The 20,320-nt window shown below is 43.8% G+C and overlaps 1 protein-coding gene across 2 annotated transcripts in view; it reads right to left on the bottom strand.

Annotated features, from left to right (window-relative positions):
- Window positions 1–2,394: 2,394 nt before the first annotated feature.
- Window positions 2,395–20,320, bottom strand: part of LOC306980709 (tight junction protein 2-like) — a 72,008-nt gene continuing 54,082 nt past the window's right edge. Inside the window, exons 14-23 of one of the 2 annotated variants that reach the window (XM_079580137.1) lie at window positions 19,306–19,490; window positions 18,175–18,270; window positions 15,599–15,678; window positions 14,254–14,464; window positions 11,617–11,717; window positions 11,237–11,455; window positions 4,515–4,622; window positions 3,934–4,338; window positions 3,536–3,621; window positions 2,395–2,539 (exon numbers count right to left, since the gene is read on the bottom strand). In XM_079580137.1, the coding sequence (XP_079436263.1) occupies window positions 2,407–2,539; window positions 3,536–3,621; window positions 3,934–4,338; window positions 4,515–4,622; window positions 11,237–11,455; window positions 11,617–11,717; window positions 14,254–14,464; window positions 15,599–15,678; window positions 18,175–18,270; window positions 19,306–19,490 (1,624 nt within the window). In that variant the 3' untranslated portion in view covers window positions 2,395–2,406. The remainder of the gene's footprint in view (window positions 2,540–3,535; window positions 3,622–3,933; window positions 4,339–4,514; window positions 4,623–11,236; window positions 11,456–11,616; window positions 11,718–14,253; window positions 14,465–15,598; window positions 15,679–18,174; window positions 18,271–19,305; window positions 19,491–20,320) is intronic. The other variant, XM_079580138.1, reaches the window with a different exon arrangement.

Genomic DNA, 20,320 nt, shown 5'->3' with positions numbered 1-20,320 from the left:
TTTTGTTGAATTTTTGTTGAATTTTTGTTGAATTTTTGTTGAATTTTTGTTAAATTTTTGTTAAATTTTTGTTGAATTTTTGTCACATTTTTGTTGATTTTTTGTTGAATTTTTGTTGAATTTTTGTCACATTTTTGTTGAATTTTTGTCACATTTTTGTTGAATTTTTGTTAAATTTTTGTTGAATTTTTGTCACATTTTTGGCTGATGGCGGCCATTTTAGGGATAGGTTTGCCTGAGTCCTCCTAGGAACGCCCCCACCTCCTGGAGACGCCTCCGAGCTTTGGTCACCAGCCGAGTAACCAACCACTGCTCCTCAGCAGAACCCCCTCCCCACTGATGCCACAGACAGCGTGTGGAGGGGGCGTGTCTAAAGGCTCAGAGGTTCTTAAAGAGACAGAGGCCTATTTCAAGACATTCACTACAGCCATTTTGAGAGAGACATTTTATACAAGGCAGTTATTCTAATTTACTGCATTTACAGACCAACAGAAGGTTTGTCATCATTGTAGTGTGATATAGACTGGTGCTGTGGGACTGACAAAAGCAGAACACCCCCTCTTTAAAGCAGAACACCCCCTCTTTAAAGCAGAACACGCCCTCTTTAACACTTTTTCCCCCCTTTTTTTCCCCCCCGAAATTATTCCCCAGTTTCCCTCACATCCTGACATTGGAGAAGAACCCTTTATGGTAAATGTGCAGATCTTCTTCACATCATTGTTCCGGTTTCTTTATCAGTGATCAGTGTTTCGTCTGATTAAAGTGTCTTGTACAGAACACGAGGCCCCGCCCCTGATAAAGCACATGCGGGGGCGGGGCTTGTGATATCATAATCTCAGACGGAGGTGAAGACGATCGCGGGGCTTCCTTTGTCCACTCACCTGGTCAGTCTTATGGCTTTAAGTCCCGTCAGCTCCACGTTCACTCGTGCCGACGGAGGAGACGATAAACCTGGTGCCAGTTTTGGTTCCGTGTGGTTTTAGGCAGAGACAGAGACAATACAGCGGGTCAACAGAAAACCTCCTCCCAGGCCGTCCTCAGAGTGCACATGGCAGGGGTCCAGGAGGTTCTCAGGAGGTTCTCAGGAGGTTCTCAGGAGGTTCTCAGGAGGACTTCAGGCCCGGGTGTGAGTGTGGGGTCAGTGCGATTGTGGAGACTCTTTTTGAGTCTTATTTAGGTGGTGACTTGCCCTAATACGGTGAAGGCGGTTCTGAAGCCGTTGAGAGCCACAGTTTAGCAGAACGCCCTCCCAGCGCCTCATCACCGTCAGACCCGTCAGACCCGACGCCGTTTGACTCGAGCTGAGGGCCTGCTCTGATTGTGGGACGCTGGAGATGACGGCGTTGGTGTGACAGGCTCTGATGGACCACATGGGAGGAGCTCCAGGAGGACCACATGGGAGGAGCTCCAGGAGGACCACATGGGAGGAGCCACACTTCACTCCAGGCCTCGGGAAGTGAAGCTGCACGGACGGTTCTCCTTTGGACCAGAACGAGGAGCGAGAGGTTCGGCTCCTGGTCTTCTGACGACGGGAGCTCTAAAGTGAACCTCCTCTTCAGCCTCTGTGGACCTGCCATATGCACTCTTTACAACGACGTCCCGGGACCCACACATGACCCTCACAGCTCAGTGCATACAAAATAATAGGCACTTTTCAAATATCAGGTCAAACTCCAAGATATAAGTAACATTTCCTTCATAGACATATACTGTATACTCTGTATATATATATCTCTATATATGAGTGTGTACACGGGGATTTTTAATATAAAAAGTAAGGACTCCGACAGTGTAGAAATAGATTAGATAAGGAATATATAGAGCATATATCATATTTAACAAGTATATATTTATATAGTGTAACTTTGCTCATAGATGCAGTAAACGGGTTATAAAAGGAGGAGGATCGAGGGTCAGAGGTCGTCAGGGGCGGGTCATGTGGCCAAACATTCACCTTTAACGTTTCAGCTGAAGGACAAACACGTCCTGAGCAGCTGAGAGGGTGGTGGTTAAGGCGGCTGCACATGTGCTGGGCTCAGACGCTCAGAGGCTCAGACGCTCAGAGGCTCAGAGGCTCTGCTGCGTGTCTCTCCCTACGCTCAGAGGCTCAGACGCTCAGATGCTCAGAGGCTCAGATGCTCTGCTGCGTGTCTCTCCCTGCTCCTCACCCTGACCTCTCAGACTCACATCACCCGCCCCTGCAGCTCGCCAGCCAAACAAAGACGCTGTGGACAAATAAAAAATTGCATAGGCAAGATAAAAAAGTGCAGTGTGTGTTTCCCCCGGAGGAAATAAATAAAGTGTCTCCGATCACAGAGTCCGTCTTCTGTAAAGCAAACCTGGAACTAAAGGAGGGGGAGAGAGCTCTGGGGGAGAGAGCTCTGGGGGAGAGAGCTCTGGGGGTTTCTACAGCTCGGTGTCCTGGTACTGCTGCTGCGAGCTGCCTGAGAAGTACCCGCCCTCAGCGCCCGACTCAGAGCCCGGGCCGAAGGCGGCGCCCTCTGCGGGTACGAGGGGGGACCGCGGGCGAGCGCTGGAGCTGCAGGAGGGACAGACACAAGGATATATCAGTGAAAAGAGGACGTTCAAACCCGTGTGTGTGTGTGTGTGTGTGTGTGTGTGTGTGTGTGTGTGTGTGTGTGTGTGTGTGTGTGTGTGTGTGTGTGTGTGTGTGTGTGTGTGTGTGTGTGTGTGTGTGTGTGTGTGTGTGTGTGTGTGTGTGTGTGTGTGTGTGTGTGTGTGTGTGTGTGTGTAGGGCCTTACCCGATGGGCTGAGGGTGTGTGTGTGTAAGTAAGTAATGTTTATTTATATAGCACCTTTCACAGACAAAAGTCACAAAGTGGTTCACAAAAATACAAAATATAAATACAAAGTACATTTACATTGACAGTCACAGAAAACGTGGTCATAAAACAACCCCTACTCCACTGGAATCTAAAATGCTTTCTGAAACAAGTAGGTTTTCAGGTTACTCTTAAAAACATCGACACTTTCAAGTAACCGCGAGGAAAGTGGAAGATCGTTCCAGAGCGTCGGAGCGATCTCCTCTGGTCTTAAAACGAGTACGATGGACCATGAGGAGGTTCTGATCCTGAGACCTCAGACTCCGAGAGGAGGTATACGGACACAACAAGTCTCTGATGTAGGAGGGGGCCTGGCCATGCAAGGCTCTGAAGGTCAACACCAGGATTTTAAAATGGAAACGAAAACTGACTGGAAGCCAATGCAGGGCTTTCAGAATGGGAGTAATGTGAGCCCTTCTGTTTGTGCGAGTCAGTGACCTCGCGGCAGAGTTTTGTATCTGCTGAAGACGAGACGCTCCTATTTGTTCAGACACGAGAACAAACTGTTACAATCGTCTAAACGGGAAGACACAAAGGCGTGAATAATCATTTCAAGATCATCTCTGGACACAATTGATCTCAGTTTAGAGATCAGCGGTGTAGGGTCTTACCCGATTTCTTTCTTTCTGTCTTTCTGTCTTTCTGTCTTTCTGTCTGTCTGTCTGTCTGTCTGTCTGTCTGTCTGTCTTACCCGATGGGCTGAGGGCGGCTGTGGTCCAGCTTGGCCGTCTTCACGGGGACGGCGTAGATGTCCGGGTGTTTCTGAGCGATCTCCATCTGCACAAACACAGGTCAGTTTGTGAGGTCACTGACAGGCCTGTAGGAGAGTGTGGGGGCCTCACAGCCTCCTGTAGGACAGTGTGGGGGCCTCACAGCCTCCTGTAGGACAGTGTGGGGCCTCACAGCCTCCTGTAGGACAGTGTGGGGGCCTCACAGCCTCCTGTAGGAGAGTGTGGGGGCCTCACAGCCTCCTGTAGGAGAGTGTGGGGGCCTCACAGCCTCCTGTAGGAGAGTGTGGGGGCCTCACAGCCTCCTGTAGGACAGTGTGGGGGCCTCACAGCCTCCTGTAGGACAGTGTGGGGGCCTCACCCGGGCCTTGTGGGCCTCCTGCAGCTGCACCAGCCTCTGCGCTCGGGCCACGTGCTCCATCTTCTCAAAGGCCCTGATCTTCCCCTGGAACGAGCGCATGGAGGGGTCGGCGTCCGAGCCGTCCTCCCCCGGCGGCTCCAGGGGGGGAGGGGGGGGTGTGGCGGGGGCGAGGGCCGGGACGAGGGCCGGGACGAGGGCCGGGGGTCCCGCGGGGGCGAGCACAGGGGCCGGGACGGGGGCCCTGAAGGAGCTGAAGAGAGCGGCCGGGGGCAGAGGGGGCGGGGGTCCGTACGAGGCGTGGGTCTGCGGCTCGTTGCTGCTGGAGGGGCTGCTGCTCGAGGGGGAGTCGTAACTGGGGGGAGGCGGGTGGTGCTGGAGGGGGCGCCCTGAGAGCAGCGCCGCCTGCTGGACACACCAAGAACAACAATGTTACACATGGAGCGCCCGTTCTCTCATGGGGGGGGGCGACTGAAGGAACCTCTGAGGATCTGAGCCCGACAGGACCGGATAACGGGTGAAACGCGGGGAGGGGGCTCTCACCTTGCCGTCGGGGGGGAACACGGGGGGGGGGGGGCTCTCACCTTGCCGTCGGGGGGGAACACGGGGGGGCTGTGGGATCTGCTCAGAAGGTCTCCACTGCTCATCTTCTTCAGACGGAAGCGGATCTCCGGACTGTACCTGCGCAGGATCTACGGACATGAGGGAGAGCAGTGTTATTACAGCAGAACCAAAGACAAGATCTGTGAGGTAAGTCCATCCTCGTGTTCCTCGTGTTCCTCGTGTTCCTCGTGTTCCTCGTGTTCCTCGTGTTCCTCGTGTTCCTCGTGTTCCTCGTGTTCCTCGTGTTCCTCGTGTTCCTCGTGTTCCTCGTGGCATCGACACATGTTTATCACACAGAGCAACACCTCCAGCATTTTGTAGCATGTGTCATGTGTAATGTTCAGCAGTGAGCAGCAGGGGGCGCCAGATGACCAAGAGCAACACCTGGATCATTTTGGGATTCATGCCCCAAGTGCCAGATCTGTGGGCAGAGGCGACGCTGCCCTGATACACACTGGCTGTTTCCCAATTGCCAGGATTCTCGGCGTCTCGACCACTTCGGACGTCATTTGCGTCATCACGGCGCCGCCAAGTGGTTCCATTTCACCTGGACCACTCGCCCCCTCGCAGCTCGCTGCCTCGGAGAGCTGAAATTACCCATGATGCACTGCAGCATAGTTTCTTTTTTCTTTTCTTGCAAAACTTTATTAGTTTGAACTCACTTTAAAAAAAGGTGTGTTCCACATAAACAGTTTCCTGCCTCTGTTGTTCATAAAACAGTTGTTTTAATGAGCATAGATTGACACGTGACCTGACGCAGCCGCTCCGGAGGCCGTTCCATCTGAGCTCAAAGGCGGCGGGGAGAGGACACTCTGGAGGAGCCGCCACCGAGGACGTCAACAAAGTGGCCAAACGGAGGACGGATCCTCGCAATTGAGAAACAGCCACTGATTCACTGGGTTAACCTCTGACCCCCCGCCTGAACCAAATGCATTCTGTCCTCTTTGGCCATTATACAGGCCTGTGTAGCACCTCAATTGCGTTTTTGTCACATTTTTGTTGATTTTTTGTCATTTTTTTGTTGATTTTTTGTCATTTTTTTGTTGATTTTTTTGTCATTTTTTTGCTGAATTTTTGTGATTTTTTTGTTGATTTTTTGTCATTTTTAGTTGATTTTTTGTCATTTTTAGTTGATTTTTTTTTATTTTTTTGTTGATTTTTTTTCATTTTTTTGTTGATTTTTTTTCATTTTTTTGTTGATTTTTTTTCATTTTTTTGTTGATTTTTTGTAATTTTTTTGTTGATTTTTTGTCATTTTTTTGTTGATTTTTGGTCATTTTTTTGTTGATTTTTTGTCATTTTTTTGTCATTTTTTTGTTGATTTTTTTGTTGATTTTTTGTCATTTTTTTGCTGAATTTTTGTGATTTTTTTGTTGATTTTTTTTCATTTTTTGTTGATTTTTTGTCATTTTTAGTTGATTATTTTTTTTTTTTTTGTTGATTTTTTTTCATTTTTTTGTTGATTTTTTTTTATTTTTTTGTTGATTTTTTTTCATTTTTTTGCTGATTTTTTTTCATTTTTTTGTTGATTTTTTTTCATTTTTTTGTTGATTTTTTGTCATTTTTTTGTTGATTTTTTGTCATTTTTTTGTTGATTTTTTGTCATTTTTTTGTTGATTTTTTGTCATTTTTTTGTCATTTTTTTGTTGATTTTTTTGTTGATTTTTTGTCATTTTTTTGCTGAATTTTTGTGATTTTTTTGTTTATTTTTTTTCATTTTTTGTTTATTTTTTTTTATTTTTTTGTAGATTTTTTTTTATTTTTTTGTTGATTTTTTTTTATTTTTTTGTTGATTTTTTGTCATTTTTTGTTGATTTTTTGTCATTTTTTTGTTGATTTTTAGTCATTTTTTTGTTGAATTTTTGTCATTTTTTTGCTGAATTTTTGTGATTTTTTTGTTGATTTTTTGTTGAATTTTTGTTGTTTTTTTGTTGAATTTTTGTCATTTTTTTGTTGAATTTTTGTCTTTTTTTTGTTGAATTTTTGTCTTTTTTTTGTTGATTTTTCGTCATTTTTTTGTTGAATTTTCGTCATTTCTTTGTTGAATTTTTGTCTTTTTTTTGTTGAATTTTCGTCATTTTTTTGTTGAATTTTCGTCATTTTTTTGTTGAATTTTTGTCATTTTTTTGTTGAATTTTTGTCATTTTTTTGTTGAATTTTTGTCTTTTTTTTGTTGAATTTTCGTCATTTTTTTGTTGAATTTTCGTCATTTTTTTGTTGAATTTTTGTCTTTTTTTTGTTGATTTTTCGTCATTTTTTTGTTGAATTTTCGTCATTTTTTTGTTGATTTTTCGTCATTTTTTGTTGAATTTTTCGTCACTTTTTTGTTGATTTTTCGTCACTTTTTTGTTGATTTTTTGTCATTTTTTTTTTGATTTTTTGTCTTTTTTTTTTGATTTTTTGTCATTTTTTTATTGAATTTTTGTCACTTTTTTGTTGATTTTTTGTCACTTTTTTTATTCGTTTACATCCTTGTTTTCTTCTCATTTTTTGTGGCTGTTTTGGTGCTTTTTGTCCCAAGAAGCTTTTTGATTGGGGTAAAGCCAAACTGGAGAAAATGGGATCAGTTCAGGTGGGAGTTAAGAGGTTAACTCCCACCTGAACTGATGTGGTCAGTTTAACCTCCGCCCTCTCACCTGGTCGGCCGACACGGGCTCCGACGAGCGGCTGATGGCCGACACCAGCATGGCGTCCGTGTCCAGGTCGTTGTCGGTGTAGACTCCGCCCATCTTTTTCCTAGTGTTGTTGCTGTGTCACCTTATTTTGTGTGTTTTGTTTTATTTTGGTCACTTTTGTTGCGTTTTTGTCAAATTTTTTGTTGATTTTTGTCATTTTGTTGTTGATTTTTTGTCATTTTTTTGTTAATTTTTTGTCATTTTTTTGTTGATTTTTCGTCATTTTTTTGTTGAATTTTTGTCATTTTTTTGTTGATTTTTGTCATTTTTTTGTTGATTTTTGTCATTTTTTTGTTGATTTTTTGTCATTTTTTTGTTGATTTTTGTCATTTTTTTGTTGATTTTAGTCATTTTTTTGTTGATTTTTTGTCATTTTTTTGTTGATTTTTTGTCATTTTTTTGTTGATTTTTTGTCATTTTTTTGTTGATTTTTCGTCATTTTTTTGTTGATTTTTCGTCATTTTTTTGTAGATTTTTCGTCATTTTTTTGTAGATTTTTCGTCATTTTTTTGTTGATTTTTCGTCATTTTTTTGTTGAATTTTTGTCACATTTTTATTTATTTTTTTTCACTTTTTTGTCGCGTTTACATCCTTGTTTTCTTCTCATTTTTTGTGGCTGTTTTGGTGCTTTTTTTCCCCAAGAAGCTTTTTGATTGGGGTAAAGCCAAAGTGGAGAAAATGGGATCAGTTCAGGTGGGAGTTAAGAGGTTAACTCCCACCTGAACTGACCTTTGCCCTCCGCCCCCTCACCTGGTCGGCCGACACGGGCTCCGACGAGCGGCTGATGGCCGACACCAGCATGGCGTCCATGTCCAGGTCGTTGTCGGTGTAGACTCCGCCCATCTTTTTCCTAGTGTTGTTGCTGTGTCACCTTATTTTGTGTGTTTTGTTTTATTTTGGTCACTTTTGTTGCGTTTTTGTCAAATTTTTTGTTGATTTTTGTCATTTTGTTGTTGATTTTTTGTCATTTTTTTGTTAATTTTTTGTCATTTTTTTGTTGATTTTTCGTCATTTTTTTGTTGAATTTTTGTCATTTTTTTGTTGATTTTTGTCATTTTTTTGTTGATTTTTGTCATTTTTTTGTTGATTTTTTGTCATTTTTTTGTTGATTTTTGTCATTTTTTTGTTGATTTTAGTCATTTTTTTGTTGATTTTTTGTCATTTTTTTGTTGATTTTTTGTCATTTTTTTGTTGATTTTTTGTCATTTTTTTGTTGATTTTTCGTCATTTTTTTGTTGATTTTTCGTCATTTTTTTGTAGATTTTTCGTCATTTTTTTGTAGATTTTTCGTCATTTTTTTGTTGATTTTTCGTCATTTTTTTGTTGAATTTTTGTCACATTTTTATTTATTTTTTTTCACTTTTTTGTCGCGTTTACATCCTTGTTTTCTTCTCATTTTTTGTGGCTGTTTTGGTGCTTTTTTTCCCCAAGAAGCTTTTTGATTGGGGTAAAGCCAAAGTGGAGAAAATGGGATCAGTTCAGGTGGGAGTTAAGAGGTTAACTCCCACCTGAACTGACCTTTGCCCTCCGCCCCCTCACCTGGTCGGCCGACACGGGCTCCGACGAGCGGCTGATGGCCGACACCAGCATGGCGTCCGTGTCCAGGTCGTTGTCGGTGTAGACTCCGCCCATCTTTTTCCTAGTGTTGTTGCTGTGTCACCTTATTTTGTGTGTTTTGTTTTATTTTGGTCACTTTTGTTGCGTTTTTGTCAAATTTTTTGTTGATTTTTGTCATTTTGTTGTTGATTTTTTGTCATTTTTTTGTTGATTTTTTGTCATTTTTTTGTTGATTTTTCGTCATTTTTTTGTTGATTTTTTGTCATTTTTTTGTTGAATTTTTGTCATTTTTTTGTTGATTTTTTGTCATTTTTTTGTTGAATTTTCGTCATTTTTTTGTTGATTTTTTGTCATTTTTTTGTTGAATTTTTATCATTTTTTTGTTGATTTTTCGTCATTTTTTGTTGATTTTTTGTCATTTTTTTGTTGATTTTTTGTCATTTTTTTGTTGATTTTTTGTCATTTTTTTGTAAATTTTTTGTCATTTTTTTGTTGATTTTTCGTCATTTTTTTGTTGATTTTTTGTCATTTTTTTGTTGAATTTTTGTCATTTTTTTGTTGATTTTTTGTCATTTTTTTGTTGAATTTTCGTCATTTTTTTGTTGATTTTTCGTTATTTTTTTTGTTGATATTTTGTCATTTTTTTGTTGATTTTTGTCATTTTTTTGTTGAATTTTTGTCACTTTTTTGTTGATTTTTTGTCTTTTTTTTGTTGAATTTTTGTCATTTTTTTGTTGAATTTTCGTCATTTTTTTGTTGAATTTTTGTCACATTTTTGTTGAATTTTCGTCATTTTTTTGTTGATTTTTTGTCATTTTTTTGTTGAATTTTTGTCATTTTTTTGTTGATTTTTCGTCATTTTTTGTTGATTTTTTGTCATTTTTTTGTTGAATTTTTGTCATTTTTTTGTTGATTTTTTGTCATTTTTTTGTTGATTTTTGTCATTTTTTTGTTGAATTTTTGTCACTTTTTTGTTGATTTTTTGTCTTTTTTTTGTTGAATTTTTGTCATTTTTTTGTTGAATTTTTGTCATTTTTTTGTTGATTTTTTGTCATTTTTTTGTGGAATTTTCGTCACATTTTTGTTTAATTTTTGTTTAATTTTTGTCACATTTTTGTTGCATTTTCGTCATTTTTTTGTTAATTTTTTGTCATTTTTTTGTTTAATTTTTGTCACATTTTTGTTAAATTTTTGTCATTTTTTTGTTAATTTTTTGTCACATTTTTGTTCAATTTTTGTCATTTTTTTGTTAATTTTTTGTCTTTTTTTGTTGATTTTTCATCATTTTTTTGTTGATTTTTCGTCATTTTTGTTGAATTTTTGTCATTTTTTTGTTGAATTTTTGTCATTTTTTTGTTGATTTTTCGTCATTTTTGTTGATTTTTTGTCACTTTTTTGTTGTTTTTTTTGTCACTTTTTTGTTTCGTTTACATCAGTTTAACCTCCGCCCTCCGCCCTCTCACCTGGTCGGCCGACACGGGCTCCGACGAGCGGCTGATGGCCGACACCAGCATGGCGTCCGTGTCCAGGTCGTTGTCGGTGTAGACTTGATTTTTTGTCATTTTTTTGTTGAATTTTTGTCATTTTTTTGTTGAATTTTTGTCACATTTTTGTTGAATTTGTGTCATTTTTTTGTTGATTTTTGTCATTTTTTTGTTGATTTTTGTCATTTTTTTGTTGATTTTTGTCATTTTTTTGTTGAATTTTTGTCATTTTTTTGTTGAATTTTTGTCATTTTTTTGTTGATTTTTCGTCATTTTTTGTTGATTTTTTGTCATTTTTTTGTTGAATTTTTGTCACATTTTTGTTGAATTTTTGTCACATTTTTGTCACATTTTTGTTGCATTTTCGTCATTTTTTTGTTAATTTTTTGTCATTTTTTTGTTTAATTTTTGTCACATTTTTGTTCAATTTTTGTCATTTTTTTGTTAATTTTTTGTCTTTTTTTGTTGATTTTTCATCATTTTTTTGTTGATTTTTTGTCATTTTTTTGTTGATTTTTTGTCATTTTTTTGTTGCATTTTCGTCATTTTTTTGTTGATTTTTCGTCATTTTTTGTTGATTTTTTGTCATTTTTTTGTTAATTTTTCGTCATTTTTTTGTTGCATTTTTGTCACATTTTTGTTTAATTTTCGTCACATTTTTGTTGATTTTTTGTCATTTTTTTGCTGATTTTTCGTCATTTTTTGTTTAATTTTTGTCACATTTTTGTTTAATTTTTGTCACATTTTTGTTCCATTTTCGTCATTTTTTTGTTAATTTTTGTCACATTTTTGTTTAATTTTCGTCATTTTTTTGTTAATTTTTTGTCTTTTTTTGTTGAATTTTTGTCACATTTTTGTTGAATTTTTGTCATTTTTTTGTTAATTTTTTGTCATTTTTTTGTTGATTTTTCGTCACTTTTTTGTTGAATTTTTGTCACTTTTTTGTTTCCTTTACATCAGTTTAACCTCCGCCCTCCGCCCTCTCACCTGGTCGGCCGACACGGGCTCCGACGAGCGGCTGATGGCCGACACCAGCATGGCGTCCGTGTCCAGGTCGTTGTCGGTGTAGACTCCGCCCTCGTCCGCGGTGTCGTCGAGGTCGGAGGTCAGCCTGCTGTCCACGCTGAGGTAATCTGCCGACATGGCCGACAGGAAGGACAGGCGCTCCACGTCCGCGCCCTCCAGCTCACTCTCTACTGCCTCCGGCTAGAAGAGACACATGGTGGATCTTGGGTGCACAGGAAAGTAGGAAGGACAGACGGAGCGCACGAACAAGAGAGAAGAGAAAGAGCCGAGCTGTAGAGTCACACACACCTAACGCAGAGCTGAGGAAACACAGGAGACACATGTTGAGACAGATGTTGTACCTTGCCGTCGGACACCCACACCGGCTGCGCCTGCTGCTCGCGGACCGTCTCCTTCAGGCTGCCGTACCAGGCGTCGTTCACCGAGTTCAGCTCGATGGAGGCTGAGGCGACACACACGGGACAGTCACATGGGTTATACCAGGGCGAGGCGAGGCGAGGCGAGGCGAGGCTAGGCTAGACTAGGCTAGGTTAGGCTAGGTCAGGTTAGGTTAGGCTAGACTAGGCTAGGCTAGGCTAGGCTAGTTTAGGTTAGGTTAGACTAGGCTAGGCTAGGTCAGGTTAGGTTAGGTTAGACTAGGCTAGGCTAGGTCAGGTTAGGTTAGGCTAGACTAGACTAGGCTAGACTAGGCTAGGCTAGGTTAGGTCAGGCTAGGCTAGGTCAGGCTAGGCTAGGTTAGGTCAGGCTAGGCTAGACTAGACTAGGTTAGGCTAGGTTAGGCTACGCTAGGCTAGAGTAGGTTCGGCTAGACTAGACTAGACTAGGCTAGGTTAGTTTAGGTTAAGCTGCTTTATTTGTATCCGTAGGTTCAAACACATGATAAAAGAAGAGCATCTCGCACATATTTAAATATAAAGTATATAAAGTCTCCAAACTCCGCCTCTGCCAAAGACACCACAGAAACTTCAGCCACTTGGACGATTTCAAAGACAAAAAGCAAAGTGTCAGGAGCGATGAGATCAGACCTGGGCAAACGACGGCCCGGATCCGGCCCATATATTCCCGAGTATGTCCAACAAAACAAAAAAGGAAGTTTTTTTAAGAAATGACCAGAATGCTCACTCCAGCCACTAGGGGGCAGCTTAAATACAAAATAAAATGAAAGAATTCCACAGGTGTCCAGCAGAGGGCACTGACATAATGAGAGATCAGGATATAAACAGCACATTGGCTGAGCTTCGTCCTCCGTCTATTACAGGGGTTCTCAAGCTTTTAGAGCCGCGACCCCCATTATAACAGGTAATGAGGATCGTGACCCCACCCGGGTCAGACCATGGGAAAAACAGGGACTTTAACCCCTTAACTCCCACCTGAACCGAGCACAGTTTCTCCAGTTTGGCTTTACCCCAATCCAAAAGCTTCTGGAAAAAAGCAACAAAACTGAGACGAAAACAATGATGGAAATGTGACAAAAAAGTGACGAAAAATGTACGAAAAAGTGGCAGAAATGTCACAAGAAATTGACAAAAAAAATTACGAAAAAATGAAAAAAATGTGAAAAAAAAAGGACAAAAATGTGACACAAAAATTACTAAAATGTGATAAAAATTTGACAAAAAATGACAAAAAAGTTACAAAAAAAATGTGATGACGTGAGGAAAAAGATCCTCTCAGTTCAGGCGGGAGTTAAGAGGTTAACCTATACAACTCTTAAAAAACAAAGAAAAAACAATGGCTGAAACAAAAAATAATTAAATTTAGAACAAATAACGGCACCCTGGTATAATAGCATGTTTGCTACGACGCCATAATAATAATATGAAAATATATATTTTATCTATATGCTCTGGTGACCCCCTGGTTGAGAACCACTGGTCTATTAAACAGAAACTCCAAACTGTTCTGAGGCCGATGATGATTCAGGGCGATTTGATTTCTAACTGTGGAGCCCCCGTACCGGGCGACCACGGAGACAGTGAGCGTCATCATGGGTTTATCGGAGAGACCTTCATCACGCTTTTGAGGGAGTTACATTAAAGGGGGGGGTATTCTGCAAAATGTACTTTTTCCAGCTTTCCATCATGTTATTCTGTCACTCCCTCATTAAAAACATGGCTGAAGTGTTGCCTTGGCACATTCACGTATTTCTGAGTAATCTGTAAAAAACTCTGATGGCGGCCATTTTAGGGATAGGTTTGCCTGAGTCCTCCTAGGAACGCCCCCACCTCCTGGAGACGCCTCCGAGCTTTGGTCACCAGCCGAGTAACCGACCACTGCTCCTCAGCAGAACCCCCTCCCCACTGATGCCACAGACAGCGTGTGGAGGGGGCGTGTCTAAAGGCTCAGAGGTTCTTAAAGAGACAGAGGCCTATTTCAAGACATTCACTACAGCCATTTTGAGAGAGACATTTTATACAAGGCAGTTATTCTAATTTACTGCATTTACAGACCGACAGAAGGTTTGTCATCATTGTAGTGAGATATAGACTGGTGCTATGGGACTGACAAAAGCAGAACACCCCCTCTTTAAAGCAGAACACCCCCTCTTTAAAGCAGAACACCCCCTCTTTAAAGCAGAACACCCCCTCTTTAAAGCAGAACACCCCCTCTTTAAAGCAGAACACCCCCTCTTTAAAGCAGAACACCCCCTCTTTAAAGCAGAATACCCCCTCTTTAACCCAACGTTCTCCGTCATTTATGGAACATTTCTCAGTTCGATGCGGGGCGGTCTCTCCAAAAACAGCTCCACAGTCGGATCTCACACCAGAGCTGAGAGCCTGGATTTGGATAAACACTACACGCAAATGACCGAGAGAGAACAGGCGTGTGGAGGTGAGAGCGTGTGGAGGTGAGAGCGTGTGGAGGTAAGAGCGTGTGACATGGCGACCCACCGGTGAACAGGTGAACAGGCGTGTGGAGGTAACAGCGTGTGGAGGTGAGAGCGTGTGGAGGTGAGAGCGTGTGACATGCCGACCCACCGGTGAACAGGTGAGAGCAGCTCTTCTTCAGCTTCAGCGCCTGCTCGTACAGCTTGCGTGCGCTGCGGTTGGAGTTGGGCAGGAGGCGCTGTCTCATGGCCTTCACTCCGTGTTTGCTGTCGGGGCTGAAGAAGATGACGATGGGATACCACTGACTGTAGTTCAGAGTGTCCACCGCCCTGGGGGTCACGTCCAGCAGCGCGTGCTTGTCCTGCGCACAGAGGGGAGGGGTCACAGAGGTCACAGAGGTCACAGAGGTCACAGGGGTCACAGAGGTCACAGAGGTCACAGGGGTCACAGAGGTCACAGGGGTCACAGGGGTCACAGGGGTCACAGAGGTCACAGGGGTCACAGGAAACACCAACATTATCAAAGCGTTTTGAAAGGAAAGGTCTGTTCCTGCTGAAGTTAAATCTACATTCTGTTTTCTCCCCAACTGTGACTGAGCTCTTCCACATTTCCCTGATTTAAACACGGTTCTAGCCTCTATAGCCTCTATAGCCTCTATAGCCTCTATAGCCTCTATAGCCTCTATAGCCTCTATAGCCTCTATAGCCTCTATAGCAGGGGTGCCCAAAGTGCGGCCCGCGGGCCAAATTTGGCTGGCCGAAACAATTGTGTTGGCCCGTCAGAGGGTGACCTACTTTTGCGCTGCGTGTGGTTAATACTAACTCTCTTTCATTCATTCTCAGTGGTAAATATTGGTGCAGTTCACTTTTTGACCACCAGCGTCAAATTGGGGGCGCTGTTTCACTCCTTTCACAAAGTTAAGGAAACACTTGTGGTGTTTCTCAATCACAGAGCTTTGTAGCATCTTTCACAGTTTTCCAACTTTTATTGCAAAGGTTGTTACGTCAACAACAGTACATGTTAAAAGTGACTTATAAAATAATTGATGCTGAACTGACACTTTCAAAATAATCTAATGTGGCATTTTCTTTGAGTGAACGAATGAGGTAAAGCTACTGTAGGTGCTGCAGATACAGGTGTTTAAATAAATTGCTACAATTGTTGATTTTCTTTTACTAAAATTATACTTTTGCCATAGTTACCATTTGTTTTAATATAGCATGTTATTTGTATAGATAGAATCAAATGCAAATGTAGGCTATCGAAAAAATAAAAAGTAAATAAAATAAAGTACTTTATAATTTGCAGTTATGTGTGTTTTCGTGTTTGGCCGCGACTCACAGGCACTTTTGAACTTTGGCCCTCGGAGGCAAAACGTTTGGGCCCCCCTGCTCTCTAGCCTCTCTAGCCCCTCTAGCCTCCAGTCTTTAGCCTCCAGTCTTTAGCCTCCAGCCCCCCCTCAGGCCTCAGTCTGGGCTCGTGTGGAGACTCTGACCTGCTCGATGATCTGCCGGATGGTGTTGAGCCGGACGACGCCTGAGGACTTCTCTGAGCCGGCGTCTTTGGGCTCGGTTTCTGTCGTGGAAGAACAAACATGACGTGAACAAAGTGACCCCGCCCCCATGTCCAGACATTTAATATATTCGGGGGGAAATTCTTTATTTAAGTCACTTCCTTTAATCCTGTCCTGGACCAACAGCTGAACCGCCCCCGCCCTGATCAGAGGATGCTAAGTCCCGCCCTGATCAGAGTACGCTAAGCCCCGCCCTGATCAGAGGACGCTAAGCCCCGCCCTGATCAGAGGATGCTAAGCCCCGCCCTGATCAGAGGACGCTAAGCCCCGCCCTGATCAGAGGATGCTAAGCCCCGCCCTGATCAGAGTACGCTAAGTCCCGCCCTGATCAGAGGACGCTAAGCCCCGCCCTGATCAGAGGATGCTAAGCCCCGCCCTGATCAGAGGACGCTAAGCCCCGCCCTGATCAGAGGACGCTAAGCCCCGCCCTGATCAGAGGATGCTAAGTCCCGCCCTGATCAGAGTACGCTAAGCCCCGCCCTGATCAGAGTACGCTAAGCCCCGCCCTGATCAGAGGATGCTAAGCCCCGCCCTGATCAGAGTACGCTAAGCCCCGCCCTGATCAGAGGATGCTAAGTCCCGCCCTGATCAGAGGATGCTAAGCTCCGCCCTGATCAGAGGACGCTAAGCCCCGCCCTGATCAGAGTACGCTAAGCCCCGCCCTGATCAGAGGACGCTAAGCCCCGCCCTGATCAGAGGATGCTAAGCCCCGCCCTGATCAGAGGATGCTAAGCCCCGCCCTGATCAGAGGATGCTAAGTCCCGCCCTGATCAGAGGATGCTAAGCCCCGCCCTGATCAGAGGACGCTAAGCCCCGCCCTGATCAGAGTACACTAAGCCCCGCCCTGATCAGAGGACGCTAAGCCCCGCCCTGATCAGAGTACACTAAGCCCCGCCCTGATCAGAGGACGCTAAGCCCCGCCCTGATCAGAGGATGCTAAGCCCCGCCCTGATCAGAGGATGCTAAGCCCCGCCCTGATCAGAGTACGCTAAGCCCCGCCCTGATCAGAGGACACTAAGCCCCGCCCTGATCAGAGGACGCTAAGCCCCGCCCTGATCAGAGGACGCTAAGCCCCGCCCTGATCAGAGTACACTAAGCCCCGCCCTGATCAGAGGACGCTAAGCCCCGCCCTGATCAGAGTACGCTAAGCCCCGCCCTGATCAGAGGATGCTAAGCCCCGCCCTGATCAGAGGACGCTAAGCCCCGCCCTGATCAGAGGACGCTAAGCCCCGCCCTGATCAGAGGACGCTAAGCCCCGCCCTGATCAGAGGACGCTAAGCCCCGCCCTGATCAGAGGATGCTAAGCCCCGCCCTGATCCGAGGATGCTAAGCCCCGCCCTGATCAGAGGATGCTAAGCCCCGCCCTGATCAGAGGACGCTAAGCCCCGCCCTGATCAGAGGATGCTAAGCCCCGCCCTGATCAGAGGATGCTAAGCCCCGCCCTGATCAGAGGATGCTAAGCCCCGCCCTGATCAGAGTACGCTAAGCCCCGCCCTGATCAGAGGACGCTAAGCCCCGCCCTGATCAGAGGATGCTAAGCCCCGCCCTGATCAGAGTACGCTAAGCCCCGCCCTGATCAGAGGATGCTAAGCCCCGCCCTGATCAGAGTACGCTAAGTCCCGCCCTGATCAGAGGACGCTAAGCCCCGCCCTGATCAGAGGATGCTAAGCCCCGCCCTGATCAGAGGATGCTAAGCCCCGCCCTGATCAGAGGATGCTAAGCCCCGCCCTGATCAGAGGACACTAAGCCCCGCCCTGATCAGAGGACGCTAAGCCCCGCCCTGATCAGAGGATGCTAAGCCCCGCCCTGATCAGAGGATGCTAAGCCCCGCCCTGATCAGAGTACGCTAAGCCCCGCCCTGATCAGAGGACACTAAGCCCCGCCCTGATCAGAGTACGCTAAGCCCCGCCCTGATCAGAGGATGCTAAGCCCCGCCCTGATCAGAGGATGCTAAGCCCCGCCCTGATCAGAGGACGCTAAGCCCCGCCCTGATCAGAGTACGCTAAGCCCCGCCCTGATCAGAGTACGCTAAGCCCCGCCCTGATCAGAGTACACTAAGCCCCGCCCTGATCAGAGGACGCTAAGCCCCGCCCTGATCAGAGGATGCTAAGCCCCGCCCTGATCAGAGGACGCTAAGCCCCGCCCTGATCAGAGGATGCTAAGCCCCGCCCTGATCAGAGTACGCTAAGCCCCGCCCTGATCAGAGGATGCTAAGCCCCGCCCTGATCAGAGGACACTAAGCCCCGCCCTGATCAGAGGACGCTAAGCCCCGCCCTGCTCACAGGACGCTAAGCCCCGCCCTGATCAGAGGACACTAAGCCCCGCCCTGATCAGAGGACGCTAAGCCCCGCCCTGCTCACAGGACGCTAAGCCCCGCCCTGATCAGAGTACACTAAGTCCCGCCCTGATCAGAGGATGCTAAGCCCCGCCCTGATCAGAGGACGCTAAGCCCCGCCCTGATCAGAGGACACTAAGCCCCGCCCTGAGGAAACACTCACTGGCGATGACGAACTGCTCGGGCATCTCGGCGGCGAGGCGCTCGGTGGCGGCGTCGGTGATGGGCCCGAACAGGACGACGGGGCGACGGAACCCGGCTGTAACAAACACGCAACACATGTTTTCAGTTTTCAACATACAGAGACGGTCATGTGTCGGCGCGGTCGCTTCAGATTCAGCTTCAGATGGAACAGATCACGACTAGAACTGTGTCTGCGTGAGGTTTTACAGCCTGAGCTTCAACACGGACGAGGAGTCGCTTCATTAACCTCTGAACTCCTGAACCAGAGGATCTTTGTCCTCACGTCGTCACATTGTCTTACCATCATGTTTTTGTTGGGGATTCAACTCATTTTTGTAACATCATTTATTGTTTTGTTTTTTATCACATTTATGGTCAAATTTTTGTAATTGTTTTGTCAAATTTTTTATCAATTTTTTGTCTTTTTTTTGTCACATTTTTGTAAAAAAAAATTCACATTTTTGTCATTTTTTGGTCACATTTTTATCACATTTTTATCATTTTTTTGTCAAATTTTGTCAAATTTTTATCACATTTTTGTCATTTTTTTTTCACATTTTTTCACATTTTTGTCATTTTTTTGTCACATTTTTTCACATTTTTTTCACATTTTTGTCATTTTTTTGTCATTTTTTTGTCTTTTTTTTGTCTCATTTTTTCACATTTTTTTTTCACTTTTTTTGTCAATTTTTTATCACATTTTTATCATTTTTTGTCAAATTTTGTCAATTTTTTTTCATATTTTTGTCATTTTTTTCACATTTTTGTCATTTTTTTGTCAAATTTTTCACATTTTTTGTCACATTTTTGTCATTTTTTCATCCATTTTTTTTATCACATTTCCATCATCGTTTTTGTCTCAGTTTTGTTGCTTTCTTCCAGAAGCTTTTGGATTGGGGTAAAGCCAAACTGGAGAAAACGTGCCGGGTTCAGGCGGGAGTTCAGGGGTTAAACATGTCCTTTAAACCTTTGTAATATCTTTATTCCTCTCTTTACTGCCGTGTTGTAGTTTTTGTCTCCGTTACCGCCGTGTTGTAGTTTGTGTCTCCGTTACCGCCGTGTTGTAGTTTGTGTCTCCGTTACCGCCGTGTTGTAGTTTGTGTCTCCGTACCTTCTCGCAGCAGGACGCGCTCGTAGGCGGGGAAGGGCGTGGCCGTGGGCGGAGCCGCAGACGCCTCCCTGCTCTTCCTCACGTCCTTCCTCTTCAGGGAGCGCTGAGCCCGGAGCCTCCAGAAGTCGGCCCGGTCTGAGGGTAAGGCACGCTGAGAGCTCTGCACGCTGGCCATCTGCTCCGCCCTGGACACAGACCAGGAGGAGAAGGTCACACCAGGTCTGGACCAGGAGGAGAAGGTCACACACCAGGTCTGGACCAGGTCTGGACCAGGAGGAGAACCTCATACACCAGGTCTGGACCAGGAGGAGAAGGTCACACCAGGTCACACCAGGTCTGGACCAGGAGGAGAAGGTCACACCAGGCTCTTGTTGCAGATGTTTCTTCTGCAGATGTTTCTACAGCAGGGCCGGACTGGGACTGAAACACAGCCCTGGACTCTGACCGGCCTGGCCCAAATTAGCATAAATGTGACACTTACCCCCCGCCTTAACCAAATGCACTCTGTCGTCTTTGGCCATTATATAGGCCTGTGTAACACCTCATTTGAAAGCTAAGACCCACAAAACTGATCTTTGTCCCCCGCATTGTTGCTGTGTTGTGTCACCTTCTGTATGTTTTTTCTTTTCATTATTTTTTCATTTTTGTTGAATTTTTGTCACTTTTTGCTGAGTTTTTGTCACTTTTTGCTGAATTTTTGTCACTTTTTGCTGAATTTTTGTCATTTTTTTTGCTGAATTTTTGTCACTTTTTTGTTGAGTTTTTGTCACTTTTTGCTGATTTTTTGTTGAATTTTTGTTGAATTTTTGTCACATTTTTGTCACATTTTTGTTGAATTTTTGTCACATTTTGTTGAATTTATGTCATTTTTTTGCTGAATTTTTGTTGAATTTTTGTCATTTTTTTGTTGAATTTTTGTTGAATTTTTGCTGAATTTTTGTCACATTTTTGTAGAATTTTTGCTGAATTTTTGTCACATTTTTGCTGAATTTTTGTTGAATTTTTGTCCCATTTT

The sequence above is a fragment of the Gobius niger genome (assembly GCF_951799975.1).
Source record: "Gobius niger genome assembly, chromosome: 1".
Classification (NCBI taxonomy): Eukaryota; Metazoa; Chordata; class Actinopteri; order Gobiiformes; family Gobiidae; genus Gobius; species Gobius niger.
The sequence above is the reverse complement of the archived record's forward strand: the minus strand, read 5'-3'. Positions and strand labels throughout refer to the sequence as shown.